At 46.6% G+C, this 21,382-nt stretch overlaps 1 protein-coding gene across 2 annotated transcripts in view; it reads right to left on the bottom strand.

The window, feature by feature from the left end:
* The window catches only part of LOC118357571 (cadherin-related family member 1-like), a 154,206-nt gene that overhangs the window by 62,595 nt on the left and 70,229 nt on the right, over nucleotides 1-21,382 (bottom strand). For both annotated transcript variants that reach the window (XM_052478354.1, XM_035734819.1), the window contains exon 11: nucleotides 20,733-20,936. In XM_052478354.1, coding sequence (XP_052334314.1) covers nucleotides 20,733-20,936 — 204 coding nt within the window. The remainder of the gene's footprint in view (nucleotides 1-20,732; nucleotides 20,937-21,382) is intronic.

Below are 21,382 nucleotides of genomic sequence, written 5' to 3'. Positions count from 1 at the left end.
CTCTTAGCGCCACCCGACACGCAGGCATCCCACCTAGCCAACAGGAAATGCAAATGTGCCACGCCAAATGCTAATAGCACACGTTAAAACTCAAACTTTCATTAAAACACACATGCAAGGTACTCAATTAAAGCTACACTCGTTGTGAATCTAGCCAACAAGTCAGATTTTTAAAATGCTTTTCGGCGAAAGCATGAGAAGCTATTATCTGATAGCATGCAACACCCCGAAATACCTGAAGGGGACGTAAACAAAATAATTAGCGTAGCCGGCGCTACACAAAACGCAGAAATAAAATATAAAACATTCATTACCTTTGACGAGCTTCTTTGTTGGCACTCCTATATGTCCCATAAACATCACTATTGGGTCTTTTTTTTTATTAAATCGGTCCATATATACCCAAAATGTCCATTTATGAAGACTGTGTGATCCAGGAAAAAACACTGTTTCAAAACGCAACGTCATTTTTTTTTATTAAAAAAGTTGCCTATAAACTTTGACAAAACTCTTCAAACTACTTTTGTAATCCAACTTTAGGTATTAGTAAACGTTAATAATCTATCAAATTGATCACGGGGCGATGTGTATTCAATAGCTCCACGTCTTCAAATGATGGTCGAAAATCTCTCTTCCAAAACATCCTGTCGTGGACCGGATGACATGGGGTGTCTCTTCTTCATTTGACCAAGAAACAACCTCAAGGCAATTGCCAAGACAGGCGACATCGTGTGGAAGCTGTAGGACTTGTAAACTGGGAGCCATTATTTTGCCTTGCCATAGACAATACAGGCAACTGGCACATTGATATTTTTTTTCCTTTTTGGTGATCAGTTTTCCTTGGGCTTTTTCACGAAACACACGTTCTGTTATAGTCACAGCCGTGATTCAACCAGTTTTAGAACCTTCAGAGTGTTTTCTATCCACACATACTAATCATATGCATATACTATATTCCTGGCATGAGTAGCAGGACGTTGAAATGTTGCGCGGTTTTTAACAAAATGTTCGAAAAAGTAGGCCTAATGCTTAAGAGGTTTTAACTTATTCGGGGTACGGGGCAGTATTCAGAAGTTTGGATGAATGAGGTTCCCAAAGTAAGCTGACCGGCCTAGAAGCTAGGATATAATTGGTAGTATTGGATAGAAAACACTCTAAAGTTTCCAAAATTGTTAAAATAATGTCTGTGAGTATAACAGAACTGCTATAGCAGGCGAAAACCAGAGGAAAATCTATCCGGAAAAATAATTTTTGGAGGTGACACCATTTACAATACCTGTCTATGGGGAAATCAATGGAATACCTCCCAGATTGCAGTTCCTAGGCCTTCCAATAGATGTCAACAGTCTTTAGAAAGAGTTTCAGGCTTGTTTTTTGAAAAATTTGCTAGAATTTGTAGTTTTTCTAAGTAGCTCCCATTTTCACTGTATTGTTATGGCGCGCATAGATGAGGGTGCGCACTTCGTTATTTATCGTCGGTAATGAACATACTATTCTCCATCTTAAATGTTATAGTTTATTTCCATATTAGGGTACCTGAAGATTGATTATAAACTTTGTTTGACTTGTTTGGACGAAGTTTATTGGTAACCTTTGTAATTCATTTGTATGCATTTTGAACGAGGGAAACTGGTGGATTACTGAGTCAAGCGCGCCGCGAAACTGACTTTTTGGGGATATAAAGAAGGACTTTATCGAACAAAACAACCATTTGTGCTGTAGCTGGGACCCTTGGGATTGCAAACAGAGGAAGATCTTCAAAGGTAAGTGATTTATTTTATCGCTATTTCTGACTTTCTCTGCTTGCTTGGAAAATGTTTTTAATGCTTTTGAATGCGGGGCGCTGTCCTCAGATAACCAGCAACACGTGCCAGTATTGTGGAAAAACGTAATAATTATACCAATTCCTAAAGCATCTAATCCCACTGTGCTGAATGACTACCACCCTGTCGCCTTGACATCCTAAGTAATGAAATGCCTTGAGAAAATTGTGAAAAGTCATATTCTCAGTGTCACCCAGAAGCTCCTTGACCCATTTCAGTTTGCCTATCAGCCTAAAAGGGAGTTGATGATGCCATTCTTACCCTCCTTCACATGGTCTATAGACATCTAGAGGGGGCCAAATCCCATACCAGGGTTCTGTTTGTTGACTTTTCTTCTGCCTTCAACACAATCCAGCCTTACATTCTGGCACAGAGACTCATTCGGGACTCCTCCCTAGATGGGGGCTGGTTTTGCGGCTGTTGGACTTCCTGAGCCAACTATCACAGCGAGTCAAAATAAGTCCCCGTGTGTCGGATATACGCAATACCAACACAAGCTCTCCTCAGGGATGTGTTTTGTCCCCACTTCTGTACATCTTGTACACTAATAGTTGTACTTGTTCCCATACGGACAGGCACCTCGTTAAGTTTGCTGATGACACTGCCTTGATCAGCCTGTTGCATGATGATGAGGAACGTCATGGCCCGGTCCTAGGTGACTTTGTAGAGTGGTGTGAGGAATCACACTTGGTCCTCAATACCAACAAGACCAAAGAGATGTGCACAGACTTCAGGAAGCGTACAACACCTACCTCTGCAACATCTATCAGAGGTCAGAATATAGAAATTGTAGAGGAATTTACATATCTGGGTGTCCTTTTGGACAATAAGCTTCAGTGGAGTAAATGTACAGGCCTGGATGAGATCTTTAAGGTCAGGGAACTCAGCAAGGTACTGGGAGTCAAACAGACAGGCCTGGATGAGATCTTTAAGGTCAGGGCCCTCCGTAAGGCTCACAAAATCATTTTAGACCCAAGTCACCCCCTGTACCTGGACTTTGAATTACTCCCCTCTGGGCGCAGGTATAAGGCACCCCTCAGCAGGAAAAATAGAACGAGACAATTATTTGTGCCAGGTGTGATATCCCTCCTAAATAGCTCGGGCGAATGTTCCCATTGACTCTGTAAGGCCAGCAGGCTAGTCTTTGCTTCTTTTTTATTTCATGTTTTACTTCTTATTTCTTGCTATTATTATTTTTATTGGTGCGTAACTGCTATGAAAGTTGTATTGTCAATTTTGTTTTGTATTTAAACGGCACTTTCAATGTGTACATGACACTGCAACAAAATTTACCCATGGGGGCAATAAAGTCAGTAAATAAGTAAGTAAGTAAGTAGTTTTGGTCAGTAATTGTGTGGTCAGTCATTATGTGGATGTGGTCAGTAGGGGTGTGGTTCTGATCAGTAAATGTGGTCAATAGTGGTGTGGTCAACGTCAGTAGTTGTGGTCATTAATTGTGTGGTCATTGGTAGTCAGTAGTTGTGGTCATTAGTTTTGGTCAGTATATGCCAGTATTTTTAGTAAGTAGCTGTGGTTATAGCCATGAGTTGTGCTAGTGTGGTCAATACTTTTTGGCCAGTGATTTCTGTCAGTGGTTGTGGTCAGTAGTTGTGTCGTTGTGGTCATTAGTTATGGTCAGTAGTGGTCAGTAGTTATAGCCATTAGTTGTGCTGCTGTGGTCAATCGTTTTTGGTCAGTACTTGTGGGCAGTAGTTGTGGTCAGTAGTTGTGTGGTTGTGGTCAGCCAGCTCCTGGCTGACTGACGGCTCTGGCAGGTCCTGGCTGACTGACGGCTCTGGCAGATCCTGGCTGACTGACGGCTCTGGCAGATCCTGGCTGACTGACTGCTCTGGCAGGTCCTGGCTGACTGACGGCTCTGGCAGGTCCTGGCTGACTGATGGCTCTGGCAGGTCCTGGCTGACTGACGGCTCTGGCAGATCCTGGCTGACTGACTGCTCTGGCAGGTCCTGGCTGACTGACTGCTCTGGCAGGTCCTGGCTGACTGACGGCTCTGGCAGGTCCTGGCTGACTGACGGCTCTGGCAGGTCCTGGCTGACTGACGGCTCTGGCAGGTCCTGGCTGACTGACAGCTCTGACGGCTCAGGACAGACTGGCGGCTCTGGCGGCTCAGGACAGACTGGTGGCTCAGGACAGACTGGGGGCTCTGGCGGCTCAGGACAGACTGGCAGCTCAGGCGCCTCAGGACAGACAGGAGACTCTGGCGGCTCAGGACAGACGGGAGACACTAGCGGCTCAGGACAGATGGGAGACTCTAGCAGCTCAGGACAGACAGGAGACTCTAGCAGCTCAGGGCAGACGGGAGACTCTAGCAGCTCAGGGCAGATGGGAGACTCTAGCAGCTCAGGACAGACTGAAGCACCTGTAGGGAGGAGACAGAGAGACATCCTGGTGCGTGGGGCTGCCACAGGACCCACCAGGCTGGGGAGACCTCCATGAGGCTTGGTGTTAGGAGGAGGCACCTGACGGACCAGGCTGTGGGGGAGCACTGGAGCTCTGGTGCAAAGCCTTGGCACCACTCCCCCAGGCTGGATAACTACTCTAGCCCGGACCCTCCAGAGTGCAGGCACAGGTTGAACCAGGCTATGGGTAAGCACTGGAGATCTAGTGCCTACTACACGCACCTCTCCCTTAGGCTTCACGCCCACATTTGACACAGCACGCAGAGCCGGCGCAGGATACCCTGGACCGAATCGGTGGACCGGCGTCCAGACACGCTGAGCAGGCACCATACGCCCTGGCTGGATGCTCTCACTCGCATGAACACTTTCAGGGGGCTGCCTTATAGCGCACCGGGCTATGGGCACGTACTGGCGACACCGTGCGATTAACCGCATAACACGGTGCCTGACCAGTAACGCGCTGCTTATAATAAGCACGAGGAGTGAGCTCAGGTCTGCTACCTGGCTTAGCCACACTCCCTGTGTGCCCCCACCCCCCCAAAAAATGGGGGGGGATGCCTCTCGTACCTCTCGTACCTCATGTCGCCGCCGCTCAGCTTTCGCTGCCTCCAGCTCTGCTTTGGGGAGGCGATTTTCCCCAGCCTGTGCCCAGGGTCCTTCTCCGTTCAAAATCTCCTCCCATGTCCCGGAGTCTTGTGATGCTGGCCGCTGCTGCTGCTGCCCGTTACCACGCTGCTTGGTCCATTTTGTGTGGGTGATTCTGTCACGGCTGTCTTCGTCCTCCGCATCTTACGAGGAGAAGCGAGAAGGATCAGAGGACCAATACGCAGCGTGGTAAGTGTTCGTCATTTGAATTGAAAAAACTGAACACTACAAAACAACAAAATGACAACCGTGAAGGCCACTCAGATCACACCCTGACCAAACAAAACATAGAAACATACAAAGCAAACTATGGTCAGGGCGTGACAATATGTACATAAAGTTATATGAATGAGTGATGGTACAGAACAGCATAGGAAAGATGCAGTAGATGGTATCGAGTACAGTATAGACATATGAGATGAGTAATGTAGGCAGTGGCTCGGGTGGTTGTTGTCCTTGATGATCTTTATGGCCTTCCTGTGACATCGGGTGGTGTAGGTGTCATGGAGGGCAGGTAGTTTGCCCCCGGTGATGCGTTGTGCAGACCTCACTACCCTTCTGGAGAGCCTTACGGTTGTGGTCAGAGCAGTTGCCGTACCAGGCGGTGATACAGCTCGACAGGATGCTCTAGATTGTGCATCTATAAAAGTTTGTGAGTGCTTTTGGTGAGAAGCCAAATTTCTTCAGCCGCCTGAGGCTGCGCCTTCTTCACAACGCTATCTGTGTGGGTGGACCAATTCAGTTTGTCCGTGATGTGTACGCTGAGGAACTTAAAACTTACTACTCTCTCCACTACTGTCCCGTCGATGTGGATAGGGGGGTGCTTCCACTGCTGTTTCCTGAAGTCCACAATCATCTCCTTAGTTTTGTTGACGTTGAGTGTGAGGTTATTTTCCTGACACCACACTCCGAGGGCCCTCACCTCCTCCCTGTAGGCCATCTTGTTGTTGTTGGTAATCAAGCCTACCACTGTGGTGTCGTCCGCAAGCTTGATGATTGAGTTGGAGGCGAGCATGACCACGCAGTCGTGGGTGAACAGGGAGTACAGGAGAGGGCTCAGAACACACCCTTGTGGGGCCCCAGTGTTGAGGATCAGCAGGGTGGAGATGTTGTTACCTACCCTCACCACCTGGGGGCGGCCCGTCAGGAAGTCCAGGACCCAGTTGCACAGGGTGGGATCGAGACCCAGGGTCTTGAGCTTAATGACGAGTTTGGAGGGTACTATGGTTTTAAATGCTGAGCTGTAGTCGATGAAAAGCATTCTCACATAGGTATTCCTCTTCTCAAGATGGGTTAGGGCAGTGTGCAGTGTGGTTGCGATTGCGTCGTCTGTGGACCTATTGGTTGCGGTAAGCAAATTGGAGTGGGTCTAGGGTGTCAGGTAGGGTGGAGGTGATATGGTCCTTGACTAGTCTCTCAAAGCACTTCATGATGACAGAAGTGGGTGCTACGGGGCGGTAGTCATTTAGCTCAGTTACCTTAGATTTTTTGGGAACAGGAACAATGGTGGCCTTCTTGACGCATGTGGGAACAGCAGACTGGGATAAGGTTTGATCGAATATGTCCGAAAACACACCAGCCAGCTGGTCTGCGCATGCTCTGGGGACATGGCTGGGGATGCCGTCGGGGCCTGCAGCCTTGCGAGGGTTAACACGTTTAAATGTTTTACTCACGTCGGCTGCAGTGAAGGAGAGTCCGCAGGTTTTGGTAGCGGGCCATGTCCTCAAAGCGAGCAAAAACAAAAAAGTTATTTAGTCTGTCTGGGAGCAAGACATCCTGGTCCGTGACGGGGCTGGTTTTCTTTTTGTAATCCGTGATTGACTGTAGACCCTGTCACATACCTCTTGTGTCTCAGCCGTTGAATTGCGACTCTACTTTGTCTCTATACTGACGGTTAGCTTGTTTGATTGCCTTGCGGAGGGAATAGCTACATTGTTTGTATTCGGTCATGTTTCCGGTCACCTTGCCCTGGTTAAAAGCAGTGGTTCGCACTTTCAGTTTCACGCGAATGCTGCCATCAATCCACGGTTTCTGTTTTGGGGATGTTTTAATCGTTGCTGTGGGTATAACATTGTGAATGCATTTTATAATGAACTCGCTCACCGAATCAGCGTATTCGTCAATGTTGTTGTTCGGTGCAATGCGGAACATATCCTAATCCACGTGATCGAAGCAGTCTTGAAGCGTGGAATCAGATTGGACGGACCAGCGTTGAACAGACCTGAGTGCGGGAGCTTCTTGTTTTAGTCTCCGTCTATAGGCTGGAAGCAACAAAATGGAGTCGTAGTCAGCTTTTCCGAAAAGAGGGTGGGGGAGGGCCTTATATGCGTCGCGGAAGTTAGAATAACAATGATCCAGGGCTTTACCAGCCCTGGTTGCGCATTCGCCATGCTGATAGAATTTAGTCTCTTTTTCAGATTAGCCTTGTTAAAATCCCCAGCTACAATGAATGCAGCCTCAGGATATGTGGTTTCCAGTTTACATAGAGTCAAATAAAGTTTGTTCAGGGCCATCGATGTGTCTGCTTGGGGGGTAATATATATACAGCTGTGATTATAATCGAAGAGAATTCCCTTGGTAGATAATGTGGTCGACATTTGATTGTGAGGAATTCTAAGTCAGGTGAACAGAAGGACTTGAGTTCCTGTATGTTGTCATGATCACACCACGTCTCGTTAATCATAAGGCATACCCCCCCCGCCCCTCTTCTTTGGTATTACCTGGACCTTTGGAATTACCTGGATTTCTGCATGAATTGGTCATAAAATTTGATCTGATCTTCATCTAAGTTACAACAATAGGCAAACAGTCTGCTTAAACTAATAACACACAAACAATTATATGTTTTCATGTCTTTATTGAACACACCGTGTAAACATTCATAGTGCAGGATGGGAAAAGAATATGAACACTTGGATTTAATAACGGGTTGACCCCCTTTGGCAGCAATAACCTCAACCAAACATTTTCTGTAATTGCGTATCAGACCTGCACAACGGCTGGATGGATGTCATAAGGTGTATGCACCAATTTGTAAGTCGCTCTGGATAAGAGCGTCTGCTAAATGACTTAAATGTAAATGTAAAATTATGGACCATTCCTTTTTACAAACCTGTTTCAGTTCAGCAATATTCTTGGGATGTCTGGTGTGAACTGCTCCTGAGGTCAAACCACAGCATCTCAATCGGATTAACGTCAGACTGGGCCACTCCAGAAGGCGTATTTGTTTCTGTTGAAGCCATTTTGTTGTTGATTTACTTCTGTGTTTTTGGTCGTTGTCCTGTTGTATCACCCAATGATGATAGCAAGCTGTCCAGGCCCTGAGGCAGCCCCAAACCATGATGCTCCCTCCACCATATTTTACAGTTGGGATGAGGTTTTGATGTTGGTGTGCTGTGTCTTTTTTTCTCCACACATAGTGTTTGTTGTGTTTTCCTTCCAAACAACTCAAATTAAGTTTAATTTGTGCACAGAATATTTTACCAGTAGCGCTGTGGAACATCCAGGTGGTCTTTTGTGAACTTCAGACGTGCAGCAATGTTTTTTTGGACAGCAGTGGCTTCTTCCATGGTGTCCTCCAATGAACACCATTCTTGTTTTAGTATTTTACGTATTGTAGACTCATTACATTACATTTACATTTAAGTCATTTAGCAGACGCTCTTATCCAGAGCGACTACAAATTGGTGCATACACCTTATGACAACCAGTGGAACAGCCACTTGCATCTAAATCTTGTTGGGGGTGAGAAGGGGGGTGAGAAGGATTACTTACCCTTACTTACCCTATCCTAGGTATTCCTTGAAGAGGTGGGGTTTCAGGTGTCTCCGGAAGGTGGTGATTGACTCCGCTGTCCTGGCGTCGTGAGGGAGTTTGTTCCACCATTGGGGGCCAGAGCAGCGAACAGTTTTGACTGGGCTGAGCGGGAACTGTACTTCCTCAGTGGTAGGGAGGCGAGCAGGCCAGAGGTGGATGAACGCAGTGCCCTTGTTTGGGTGTAGGGCCTGATCAGAGCCTGGAGGTACTGAGGTGCCGTTCCCCTCACAGCTCCGTAGGCGAGCACCATGGTCTTGTAGCGGATGCGAGCTTCAACTGGAAGCCAGTGGAGAGAGCGGAGGAGCGGGGTGACGTGAGAGAACTTGGGAAGGTTGAACACCAGACGGGCTGCGGCGTTCTGGATGAGTTGTAGGGGTTTAATGGCACAGGCAGGGAGCCCAGCCAACAGCGAGTTGCAGTAATCAAGACGGGAGATGACAAGTGCCTGGATTAGGACCTGCGCCGCTTCCTGTGTGAGGCAGGGTCGTACTCTGCGGATGTTGTAGAGCATGAACCTACAGGAACGGGACACCGCCTTGATGTTAGTTGAGAACGTCAGGGTGTTGTCCAGGATCACGCCAAGGTTCTTAGCGCTCTGGGAGGAGGACACAATGGAGTTGTCAACCGTGATGGCGAGATCATGGAACGGGCAGTCCTTCCCCGGGAGGAAGAGGAGCTCCGTCTTGCTGAGGTTCAGCTTGAGGTGGTGATCCGTCATCCACACTGATATGTCTGCCAGACATGCAGAGATGCGATTCGCCACCTGGTCATCAGAAGGGGGAAAGGAGAAGATTAATTGTGTGTCGTCTGCATAGCAATGATAGGAGAGACCATGTGAGGTTATGACAGAGCCAAGTGACTTGGTGTATAGCGAGAATAAGAGAGGGCCTAGAACAGAGCCCTGGGGACACCAGTGGTGAGAGCGCGTGGTGTGGGAGACAGATTCTCGCCACGCCACCTGGTAGGAGCGACCTGTCAGGTAGGACGCAATCCAAGCGTGGGCCGCGCCGGAGATGCCCAACTCGGAGAGGGTGGAGAGGAGGATCTGATGGTTCACAGTATCGAAGGCAGCCGATAGGTCTAGAAGGATGAGAGCAGAGGAGAGAGAGTTAGCTTTAGCAGTGCGGAGCGCTCCGTGATACAGAGAAGAGCAGTCTCAGTTGAATGACTAGTCTTGAAACCTGACTGATTTGGATCAAGAAGGTCATTCTGAGAGAGATAGCGGTAGAGCTGGCCAAGGACGGCACGCTCAAGAGTTTTGGAGAGAAAAGAGAGAAGGGATACTGGTCTGTAGTTGTTGACATCGGAGGGATCGAGTGTAGGTTTTTTCAGAAGGGGTGCAACTCTCGCTCTCTTGAAGACGGGAGGGACGTAGCCAGCGGTCAGGGATGAGTTGATGAGCGAGGTGAGGTAAGGGAGAGAAGGTCTCCGGAAATGGTCTGGAGAAGAGAGGAGGGGATAGGGTCAAGCGGGCAGGTTGTTGGGCGGCCGGCCGTCACAAGACGCGAGATTTCATCTGGAGAGAGAGGGGAGAAAGAGGTCAGAGCATAGGGTAGGGCAGTGTGAGCAGAACCAGCGGTGTCGTTTGACTTAGCAAACGAGGATCGGATGTCATCGACCTTCTTTTCAAAATGGTTGACGAAGTCATCTGCAGAGAGGGAGGAGGGAGGGGGGAGGATTCAGGAGGGAGGAGAAGGTGGCAAAGAGCTTCCTAGGGTTAGAGGCAGATGCTTGGAATTTAGAATGGTAGAAAGTGGCTTTAGCAGCAGAGACAGAGGAGGAAAATGTAGAGAGGAGGGAGTGAAAGGATGCCAGGTCCGCAGGGAGGCGAGTTTTCCTCCATTTCCGCCGGCTGCCCGGAGCCCTGTTCTGTGAGCTCGCAATGAGTCGTCGAGCCACGGAGCGGGAGGGGAGGACCGAGCCGGCCTGGAGGATAGGGGACATAGGGAGTCAAAGGATGCAGTAAGGGAGGAGAGGAGGGTTGAGGAGGCAGAATCAGGAGATAGGTTGGAGAAAGTTTGAGCAGAGGGAAGAGAAGATAGGATGGAAGAGGAGAGAGTAGCGGGGAGAGAGAGCGAAGGTTGGGACGGCGCGATACCATCCGAGTAGGGGCAGTGTGGGAAGTGTTGGATGAGAGCGAGAGGGAAAAGGATACAAGGTAGTGGTCGGAGACTTGGAGGGGAGTTGCAATGAGGTTAGTGGAAGAACAGCATCTAGTAAAGATGAGGTCAAGCGTATTGCCTGCCTTGTGAGTAGGGGGAAGGTGAGAGGGTGAGGTCAAAAGAGGAGAGGAGGGAAAGAAGGAGGCAGAGAGGAATGAGTCAAAGGTAGACGGGGGAGGTTAAAGTCGCCCAGAACTGTGAGAGGTGAGCCGTCCTCAGGAAAGGAGCTTATCAAGGCATCAAGCTCATTGATGAACTCTCCGAGGGAACCTGGAGGGCGATAAATGATAAGGATGTTAAGCTTAGGGCTGGTAACTGTGACAGCATGGAATTCAAAGGAGGCAATAGACAGATGGGTAAGGGGAGAAAGAGAGAAAGACCACTTGGGAGAGATGAGGATCCCGGTGCCACCACCCCGCTGACCAGAAGCTCTCGGGTGTGCGAGAACACGTGGGCGGACGAGGAGAGAGCAGTAGGAGTAGCAGTGTTATCTGTGGTGATCCATGTTTCCGTCAGTGCCAAGAAGTCAAGGGACTGGAGGGAGGCATAGGCTGAGATGAACTCTGCCTTGTTGGCCGCAGATTGGCAGTTCCAGAGGCTACCAGAGACCTGAACTCCACGTGGGTCGTACGCGCTGGGACCACCAGGTTAGGGTGGTCGCGGCCACGCGGTGTGGAGCGTTTGTATGGTCTGTGCAGAGAGGAGAGAACAGGGATAGACAGACACATAGTTGACAGGCTACAGAAAAGGCTACGCTAATGCAAGGAAATTACGAGCGAATCTATTGACTAAAATGATTAGAATGATACAGTACTGCTAAAGTAGGCTCAAAGTAGCTGCCACTACACTAATCAAGTCGCTCCGTACTGTAATGAAATGAAAATGTGATACAGACTACACAATTATCTTTGAAACAAAGTAAGCTGATTCTAGCTACGATCAAACAAATCAGAATGTTCAAGAGATTTCTGTAAGTCTTTAGCTGACACTAGGATTCTGCCTAACCTCACTGGTGCATTCTGTGCTGTGCTCTTGCAATCATCTCTGCAGAACGAACACTCCGAGGGAGAGTAGCAACAGTGCTGAACTTTCTCCATTTATAAACAATTTGTCTTACTGATGAACATCAAGGCTTTTATAAAGATTTATGCTTGATTTAGGATCTCTTTTGTTCAAGGCATGGTTCACATCAGGCAATGCTTCATGTGAATAGCAAACTCACATTTTGAGTGTTTATTATATTGCAGTGCAGCTCTAACCAACATCTACAATCTCATCTCATTGATTGGACTTCAGGTTAGCTGACCCCTGACTCCAATTAGCTTTTGGAGAAGTCGTTTGTCTAAGGGTTCACATACTTTTTCCAACCTACATTGTGAATGTTTAAATTATGTATTCAATATAGACAACAAAAATAAAATTATTTGTGTGTTATTAGTTTAAGCACACCGTGTTTTGTCTATTGTTGTAAACTAAAGGAAGATCAGATCACATTTGTTGACCAATTTATGTAGAAATCCAGGTAATTCGAAAGGGTTCACATACTTTTTATTGAAACTGTGTATGAAAAGTTTTGTCACAACTTCCGCCGAAGTTGGTCCCTCTCAGTGTAGCCAGCACTGATCCATTTTTTATTTTCCACTGGTTTTGTCTTGTCTTGCTTCACACCCGGTTCCAATCTCATCAATAACATGTTAGGTATTTAACCCTCTGTTTCCCCTCATCTCCTTGTCGGATATTGTTTTATTGTATGTGATTGTGCTAGTATGTGTTGGTGTGTGACAGGTTTTTGTACCCACTTTGATATTTTATATATTTCGTTTTTTGGAGTTTGGTCAGCACTTATTAAACGACTCCGTTTATACCAAGTTCGTTCTCCTGCGCCTGACTTCCTTCCCTGCTACCAACACGCAACCAAAGCTAGTGCTAATCAGAGCTTGCTAGCTATGCCCAACACCAGAGCTGGACCAGAGCTAGTGCAGACCAGAGCAGTCGTTGTGGCCATTAGTTGTGGTCAGTAGTTGTGTTATTTTGGTTATTAATTGTGTGGTTCAGTAGTTTTGTGGTCAGTAATTCTTTGGTTGTGGTCAGTAGTTGTGGTCAGTAGTTTTGGTTTGTAGTTGTGTGGTTCTGTAGTTGTGGTCAGTTTCATGGTTGTGGTCAGTAGTTGTGGTCAGTAGTTCCGTGGTTGTGGTCAGTAGCCGTGTGATTGTGGTTGGTAGCTGTGGTCGTATTGTGGTCTGTAGCGGTCAGTAGTTGTGGTCAGTAATTTTGTGGTTGTGGTCAGAGGTTGCGTGGTTGTGGTCTTTAGTTGTGTTGTTTAGTAGTTGTGTGGTCAGTAGCTGTGATCAGTACTCATGGTCTGTAGTTGTGTGGTTGTGTTCAGTAATTGTGGCAAGAGCTTTTGCCAGATCATTTGAATGTTCATTACTCTAACATAAGCCGCCTCCAACGTCGTTAAGATAATTTTGCAGTAGGGCTCTCGTCCAACCGGCCTCAAAACCGTGTGTAACTACGCCAGCTCAGGACCTCAATATCCAGCTTCTTCACCTGCTGGATAGTCTGAGAACAGCCAAACAGATAGCTGATGAAACTGGGGGTTTGCACAACTGAAGAATTTTTGCACAAACTGTCAGAAACCATCTCAGGGAACCTCACCTATGTGGTCGTCGTCCTCAACAGTGTCTTGACCTGACTGCAGTTCAGAGTCGTAATCGACTTCAGTGAGCAAATGCTCAGCTTCGATGGCCACTGGCACAGATTAATCCCTTTTTCAACTGTACCGGGCAGACAGTTATGGTATGAGCAGGTATAAGCTACGGACAATGACACAATTGCATTTTATCGATGGCACTTTGCATGCACAGAGATACCGTGACGAGATCCTGAGGCCCATTGCCGTGCCATTCATCCACCGCCATCACCTCATGTTTCAGCATGGTAATGCACGGCCCCACATCGCAAGGATCTGTACACCCTTCCTGGAAGCTGAAAATGCCTCAGTTGTTCCATGGCCTGCATACTCACCAGAGATGTCACCCATTGAGCATGTTTGGGATGCTCTGGATCGACATTGAAGAGGAGTGAAACAACATTCCACATGACACAATCAAAAGCCTGTTTATGAAACAAATGCAGTTCACACCATATAGTGTGGGTTTCTAATCCACGCCCTTACTTTTTTTAAGGTACAGTATCTGTGATCAACAGATGCATATATGTTTACCCAGTGATGTGAAATCCATAGATCAGGACCTAATGAATTTATTTAACTTTTTATGGCTACAGGGGCAGTATTGAGTAGCTTGGATGAAAAGGTGCCCATTGTAAACGGCCAGCCCCTCAGTCTCAGTTGCTAATATATGCATATTATTATTAGTATTGGATAGAAAACACTCTGACGTTTCTAAAACTGTTTGAATTATGTCTGTGAGTATAACAGAACTCATTCTGCAGGCAAAAACCTGAGAAATTCCACTTCCTGTTTGTATTTTTCTGGGGGTGGCAGATTTTCAACCAAGCTCTCATTGACATTACAGCGAAATGTGGATGAGTTTTTACTTCCTACGCCTTCCACTAGATGTCAACTGTCAATAGAACTTTGTCTGATGACTCTAATGTGAAGGGGGGCCGAATGAGACAGTAGGATATGGGTCATGTTGAACTTGCTAAGGCTTCCACTAGATGTCAACTGTTGTTTCAGGCTTCTCATGTGAAGGGGGGCCGGATGGGAGCTGTTTGACTAAGGGGTCTGCCAGCAGCCTCGTTCTCAGTCACGCGCATTTCACATGAGAGGTATTTCTAGTTCCATTGCTTTTCTACAGAGAATAGAATTCTCCGGTTGGAACATTATTGAACATTTATGATAAAAACATCTGAAATATTGATTCTATACTTAGTTTGACAAGTTTCTTTGACCTGTAATATAACTTTTTGAACTTTTTGTCCAACTGTACCTGAACGTGATTTTGGATTTGTTTACCAAACGCCCTAACAAAAGAAGCTATTTGGACATAAATGATGGACATTATCGAACAAAACAAGCATTTATTGTGGAACTGCGATTCCTGGGAGTGCATGAAGATCATCAAAGGTAAGTGAATATTTATAATGCTATTTATGACTAATGTTGAGTGCGCAACATAGCGGATATTTATTTTGGCTGTTTTGGGCTCTGAGCGCCGTTCTCAGATTATGCTTTTTCCGTAAAGTTTTTTAAAAATCTGACACAGCGGTGGCATTAAAAAGTTCTATGAAAAACATTTGAATTTTCTTCAACATTAATCATTTCTGTGAATTCATGTGGCTCTCTGCAATATCACTGCATGTTTTGGAACTACTGAACATAACACGCCAATGTAAAATAAGATTTTTGGATATAAATATGAACTTTACTGAACAAAACATACATGTATTGTGTAACATGAAGTCCTATGATTGTCATTTGATAAAGATCATCAAAGGTTAGTGATTCATTTTATCTCTATTTATCTCTATTTGTGACTCCTCTCTTTGGCTGGAAAAATGGCTTGGTTTTTCTGTGAGTTGGTGGTGACCTAACATAATCGTTTGTGGCGCTTTCGCTGTAAAGCATTTTTGAAATCAGACACTGTGGCTGGATTAATGAGAATGTTATATTTTAAATGGTGCCTAATACTTGTATGTTTGAGATATTTGATTTATGAGATTTCTGTTGATTTGTATTTGGCGCACTGCAATTTCATTGGCTGTTGGTTAGTGTTTCCACTAGCGGAACCTGTCCTAGACAGGTTAAAATGACTGTAACTGTTGCATGTTGTATTTATATATCTTTTCAGTGTAGTTTAAAAAGTATTACAGATGTAAGCAACTCAATCCAGCCCATTTTTAACCTTTGAATGGCGTTTCTAGTTTAAATGGTTTAACCTCTCTGCACAACGGTTTGATTTGCTTGATCGTAGCTAGCTACATAGCTAGCTACATAGCCGTCCTTGTATCAAAGATAATTGTGTAGTCTAGAGCGATTTTCTAGGTTAGCTAGCCAGCTATTGTCGTTCTTTTAACGCAACGTAACGTAATCAACACTGCTAGCTAGCCAGCTAGCCCCCGAATAGTAGCACTGTAGAAACTATTACACTCAACGGAACGACTTGATTAGTGTAGTGTCAACAACGCAGTCACTGCCAGCTAGCCTACTTCAGCAGTACTGTATCATTTTAATCATTTTAGTCAATAAGATTCTTGCTACGTAAGCTTAACTTTCTGAACATTCGAGACGTGTAGTCCACTTGTCATTCCAATCTCCTTGCATTAGCGTAGCCTCTTCTGTAGCCTGTCAACTATGTGTCTGTCTATCCCTGTTCTCTCCTCTCTGCACAGACCATACAAACAAACGCTCAACACCGCGTGGCCGCGGCCACCCTAATCTGGTGGTCCCAGCGCGCACGACCCACGTGGAGTTCCAGGTCTCCGGTAGCCTCTGGAACTGCCGATCTGCGGCCAACAAGGCAGAGTTCATCTCAGCCTATGCCTCCCTCCAGTCCCTCGACTTCTTGGCACTGACGGAAACATGGATCACCACAGATAACACTGCTACTCCTACTGCTCTCTCCTCGTCCGCCCACGTGTTCTCGCACACCCCGAGAGCTTCTGGTCAGCGGGGTGGTGGCACCGGGATCCTCATCTCTCCCAAGTGGTCATTCTCTTTTCTCCCCTTACCCATCTGTCTATCGCCTCCTTTGAATTCCATGCTGTCACAGTTACCAGCCCTTTCAAGCTTAACATCCTTATCATTTATCGCCCTCCAGGTTCCCTCGGAGAGTTCATCAATGAGCTTGATGCCTTGATAAGCTCCTTTCCTGAGGACGGCTCACCTCTCACAGTTCTGGGCGACTTTAACCTCCCCACGTCTACCTTTGACTCATTCCTCTCTGCCTCCTTCTTTCCACTCCTCTCCTCTTTTGACCTCACCCTCTCACCTTCCCCCTACTCACAAGGCAGGAAATACGCTCGACCTCATCTTTACTAGATGCTGTTCTTCCACTAACCCCATTGCAACTCCCCTCCAAGTCTCCGACCACTACCTTGTATCCTTTTCCCTCTCGCTCTCATCCAACACTTCCCACACTGCCCCTACTCGGATGGTATCGCGCCGTCCCAACCTTCGCTCTCTCTCCCCCGCTACTCTCTCCTCTTCCATCCTATCATCTCTTCCCTCTGCTCAAACCTTCTCCAACCTATCTCCTGATTCTGCCTCCTCAACCCTCCTCTCCTCCCTTTCTGCATCCTTTGACTCTCTATGTCCCCTATCCTCCAGGCCGGCTCGGTCCTCCCCTCCCGCTCCGTGGCTCGACGACTCATTGCGAGCTCACAGAACAGGGCTCCGGGCAGCCGAGCGGAAATGGAGGAAAACTCGCCTCCCTGCGGACCTGGCATCCTTTCACTCCCTCCTCTCTACATTTTCCTCCTCTGTCTCTGCTGCTAAAGCCACTTTCTACCACTCTAAATTCCAAGCATCTGCCTCTAACCCTAGGAAGCTCTTTGCCACCTTCTCCTCCCTCCTGAATCCTCCTCCCCCCCTACTCCCTCTCTGCAGATGACTTCGTCAACCATTTTGAAAAGAAGGTAGACGACATCCGATCCTCGTTTGCTAAGTCAAACGACACCGCTGGTTCTACTCACACTGCCCTACCCTGTGCTCTGACCTCTTTCTCCCCTCGCTCTCCAGATGAAATCTCGCGTCTTGTGACGGCCGGCCGCCCAACAACCTGCCCACTTGACCATATCCCCTCCTCTCTTCTCCAGACCATTTCCGGAGACCTTCTCCCTTACCTCACCTCGCTCATCAACTCATCCCTGACCGCTGGCTACGTCCCTTCCGTCCTCAAGAGAGCGAGAGTTGCACCCCTTCTGAAAAAACCTACACTCGATCCCTCCGATGTCAACAACTACAGACCAGTATCCCTTCTTTCTTTTCTCTCCAAAACTCTTGAACGTGCCGTCCTTGGCCAGCTCTACCGCTATCTCTCTCAGAATGACCTTCTTGATCCAAATCAGTCAGGTTTCAAGACTAGTCATTCAACTGAGACTGCTCTTCTCTGCATCACGGAGGCGCTCCGCACTGCTAAAGCTAACTCTCTCTCCTCTGCTCTCATCCTTCTAGACCTATCGGCTGCCTTCGATACTGTGAACCATCAGATCCTCCTCTCCACCCTCTCCGAGTTGGGCATCTCCGGCGCGGCCCACGCTTGGATTGCGTCCTACCTGACAGGTCGCTCCTACCAGGTGGCGTGGCGAGAATCTGTCTCCTCACCACGCGCTCTCACCACTGGTGTCCCCAGGGCTCTGTTCTAGGCCCTCTCGTATTCTCGCTATACACCAAGTCACTTGGCTCTGTCATAACCTCACATGGTCTCTCCTATCATTGCTATGCAGACGACACACAATTAATCTTCTCCTTTCCCCCTTCTGATGACCAGGTGGCGAATCGCATCTCTGCATGTCTGGCAGACATATCAGTGTGGATGACGGATCACCACCTCAAGCTGAACCTCGGCAAGACGGAGCTGCTCTTCCTCCCGGGGAAGGACTGCCCGTTCCATGATCTCGCCATCACGGTTGACAACTCCATTGTGTCCTCCTCCCAGAGCGCTAAGAACCTTGGCGTGATCCTGGACAACACCCTGTCGTTCTCAACTAACATCAAGGCGGTGGCCCGTTCCTGTAGGTTCATGCTCTACAACATCCGCAGAGTACGACCCTGCCTCACACAGGAAGCGGCGCAGGTCCTAATCCAGGCACTTGTCATCTCCCGTCTGGATTACTGCAACTCGCTGTTGGCTGGGCTCCCTGCCTGTGCCATTAAACCCCTACAACTCATCCAGAACGCCGCAGCCCGTCTGGTGTTCAACCTTCCCAAGTTCTCTCACGTCACCCCGCTCCTCCACTCTCTCCACTGGCTTCCAGTTGAAGCTCGCATCCGCTACAAGACCATGGTGCTTGCCTACGGAGCTGTGAGGGGAATGGCACCTCAGTACCTCCAGGCTCTGATCAGGCCCTACACCCAAACAAGGGCACTGCGTTCATCCACCTCTGGCCTGCTCGCCTCCCTACCACTGAGGAAGTACAGTTCCCGCTCAGCCCAGTCAAAACTGTTCGCTGCTCTGGCCCCCCAATGGTGGAACAAACTCCCTCACGACGCCAGGACAGCGGAGTCAATCACCACCTTCCGGAGACACCTGAAACCCCACCTCTTTAAGGAATACCTGGGATAGGATAAGTAATCCTTCTCACCCCCCCCCCCCTAAAAGATTTAGATGCACTATTGTAAAGTGGCTGTTCCACTGGATGTCATAAGGTGAATGCACCAATTTGTAAGTCGCTCTGGATAAGAGCGTCTGCTAAATGACTTAAATGTAATGTAAATGTATGTGGGACGCTAGCGTTCCATCTGGCCAACATCCAGTGAGGTTGCAGAGTGCCAAATCCAATTACAGAAATGCTCATTATAAAAATTCAGAAAACAAAACATATTTTACATAGGTTTAAAGATTCACTTCTTGTTAAACCAACCACAGTGTCCTATTTGTAAAATGCTTTTCGGCGAAAGCATACCTAGCCCAGAACATACCTACCCCAGAACATAGCCCAGTTGACAAATGATTACAAACAGTAACCAGCCGAGCAGAAGTTTTACAAAACTCAGAAATAGAGATAAATTGAATCCCTTACCTTTGATGATCTTCATATGGTGGCAATCAGAAAACATTCATTTACTCAATAAATGTCCCTTTTGTTCGATGAAGTCTCTCTATATCCAAAAACCTCAGATTTTGTTAACGCGTTTTCTTCAGTAATCCACAGGCTCAAACTCAGTCAAAACAATCAGACAAAAAAATCCAAATTGTATCTGTAAAGTTCATAGAAACATGTCAAACAATGTTTATATTCAATCCTCAGGTTGTTTTTTTTGCCTAAATGATCTATAATATTTCAAACGGACAATAACATCGTCAATATAAAAGGTAAACAAGAAATGCACATGCGCCTGATAAAACTCTGCGTCACGTTAGGGTCCACTCGTTCAGACTGGTCTTACTCCCTCATTTATAATAATACAAGCCTGAAACGATTTCTAAAGACTGTTGACATCTAGTGGAAGGCATAGGAACTGCAAATAGAGTCCTAAGTCTATGGATACTGTAATGGCATTGAATAGAAAACTACAAAACCAAACAAAAACTACTTCCTGACTGGATTTTTGCCTGCTAAATCAGTTCTGTTATACTCACAGACACTATTTGAACAGTTTTGGAGTGTTTTCTATTCAAATCTACTAGTTATATGTATATCATATCTTCTGGGCCCGAGTAGCAGGCCATTTAATTTGGGCATGCTTTTCATCCAAAATTCCGAATGCTGCCCCCTACCCTAGAGAGGTTAAAAGAAGTAGCATACCAGAATAATAATAATAAGATTAAGTATGTCGACGATTTGAAGTGGGGATTCTTGCTTCACAAGCCCCATTAATAATAACAAAAAGTAACAGATTTTGTGCAATATTTAAAGTGTGGCTGCTTTTGCAAGCAACTAATAATTACTTCCTAGTATGATGCTGCTGTCTTAAAAACCATAAATGTTTATTCATTTGATGATTTCAACTCCAGTGATCTATAGAACTATTGGAAGTTTTATTTGATATATGTCATAGTAATGTTTCTAGATTTAAACTTGCGGTGGTTAACATAAGTGTTTATAAAATGTTCATACTGCTTATGAATGTGTTATAATTTCTTTATGTAGGTACACTTCAAATAAAGGAATGTTCAATTCCTTGGTGTCGGCCAGGCAAATCAGCAGTCCATAAGAGAACGCTATGAAAAACTCACCTGATCAGAATCATTGACCGTGATCTTCAGACCACGGATGATCTCTCCCTCTGGAGGGTGTTCGTACATGGTCATCTCAAACATGTTCTGCGGTCCATTCTCCCCATAGAAGGTGGGGGGGTGGTTGTTTAGGTCTACCACCCGGATAACGACCGTGGTGAACCCATAGTCCATAAGGTTCCCTTCAGGGCTGACCTCAGAGGCCTGGACAGAGAGAGGTGATTATTAGACCCTTATCATACCATGACGTCTGAACCTGGTTTGAACCCTTAATAATCAAAAGGCCTTAATAATCAAACCAGTTTTGTTTTGGAATAAAGACTGTCCAAAAAGCAAGTTACAATTGACCAAATCAGATTTGTGTGTGTTCAGATTGTAGTCATTTGCTGACATGGCAACGCTAGTTTGTCATGGTAATGGGCTTTTTCAGTAGGAAGTTGCGTAGTTTGATTGGTGGTGGTGCTCATGCTTCCTCTCAATCAGAATGTGTTGTGTACCAAGCTAAGGTGAATAGCCACAGCAATAAACTATCTTGCTACAGTGGCTTGCGAAACTATTCACCCCCTTGGCATTTTTCCTATTTTGTTACACCCTGGAATTAAAATATATTTTTGGGGGGCTTGTATCATTTGATTTACACAACATGCCTA

The sequence above is a fragment of the Oncorhynchus keta genome, chromosome 24, assembly GCF_023373465.1.
Source record: "Oncorhynchus keta strain PuntledgeMale-10-30-2019 chromosome 24, Oket_V2, whole genome shotgun sequence".
In the NCBI taxonomy this organism is placed as follows: Eukaryota; Metazoa; Chordata; class Actinopteri; order Salmoniformes; family Salmonidae; genus Oncorhynchus; species Oncorhynchus keta.
This window is presented reverse-complemented; position numbering and strand designations above follow the sequence as displayed.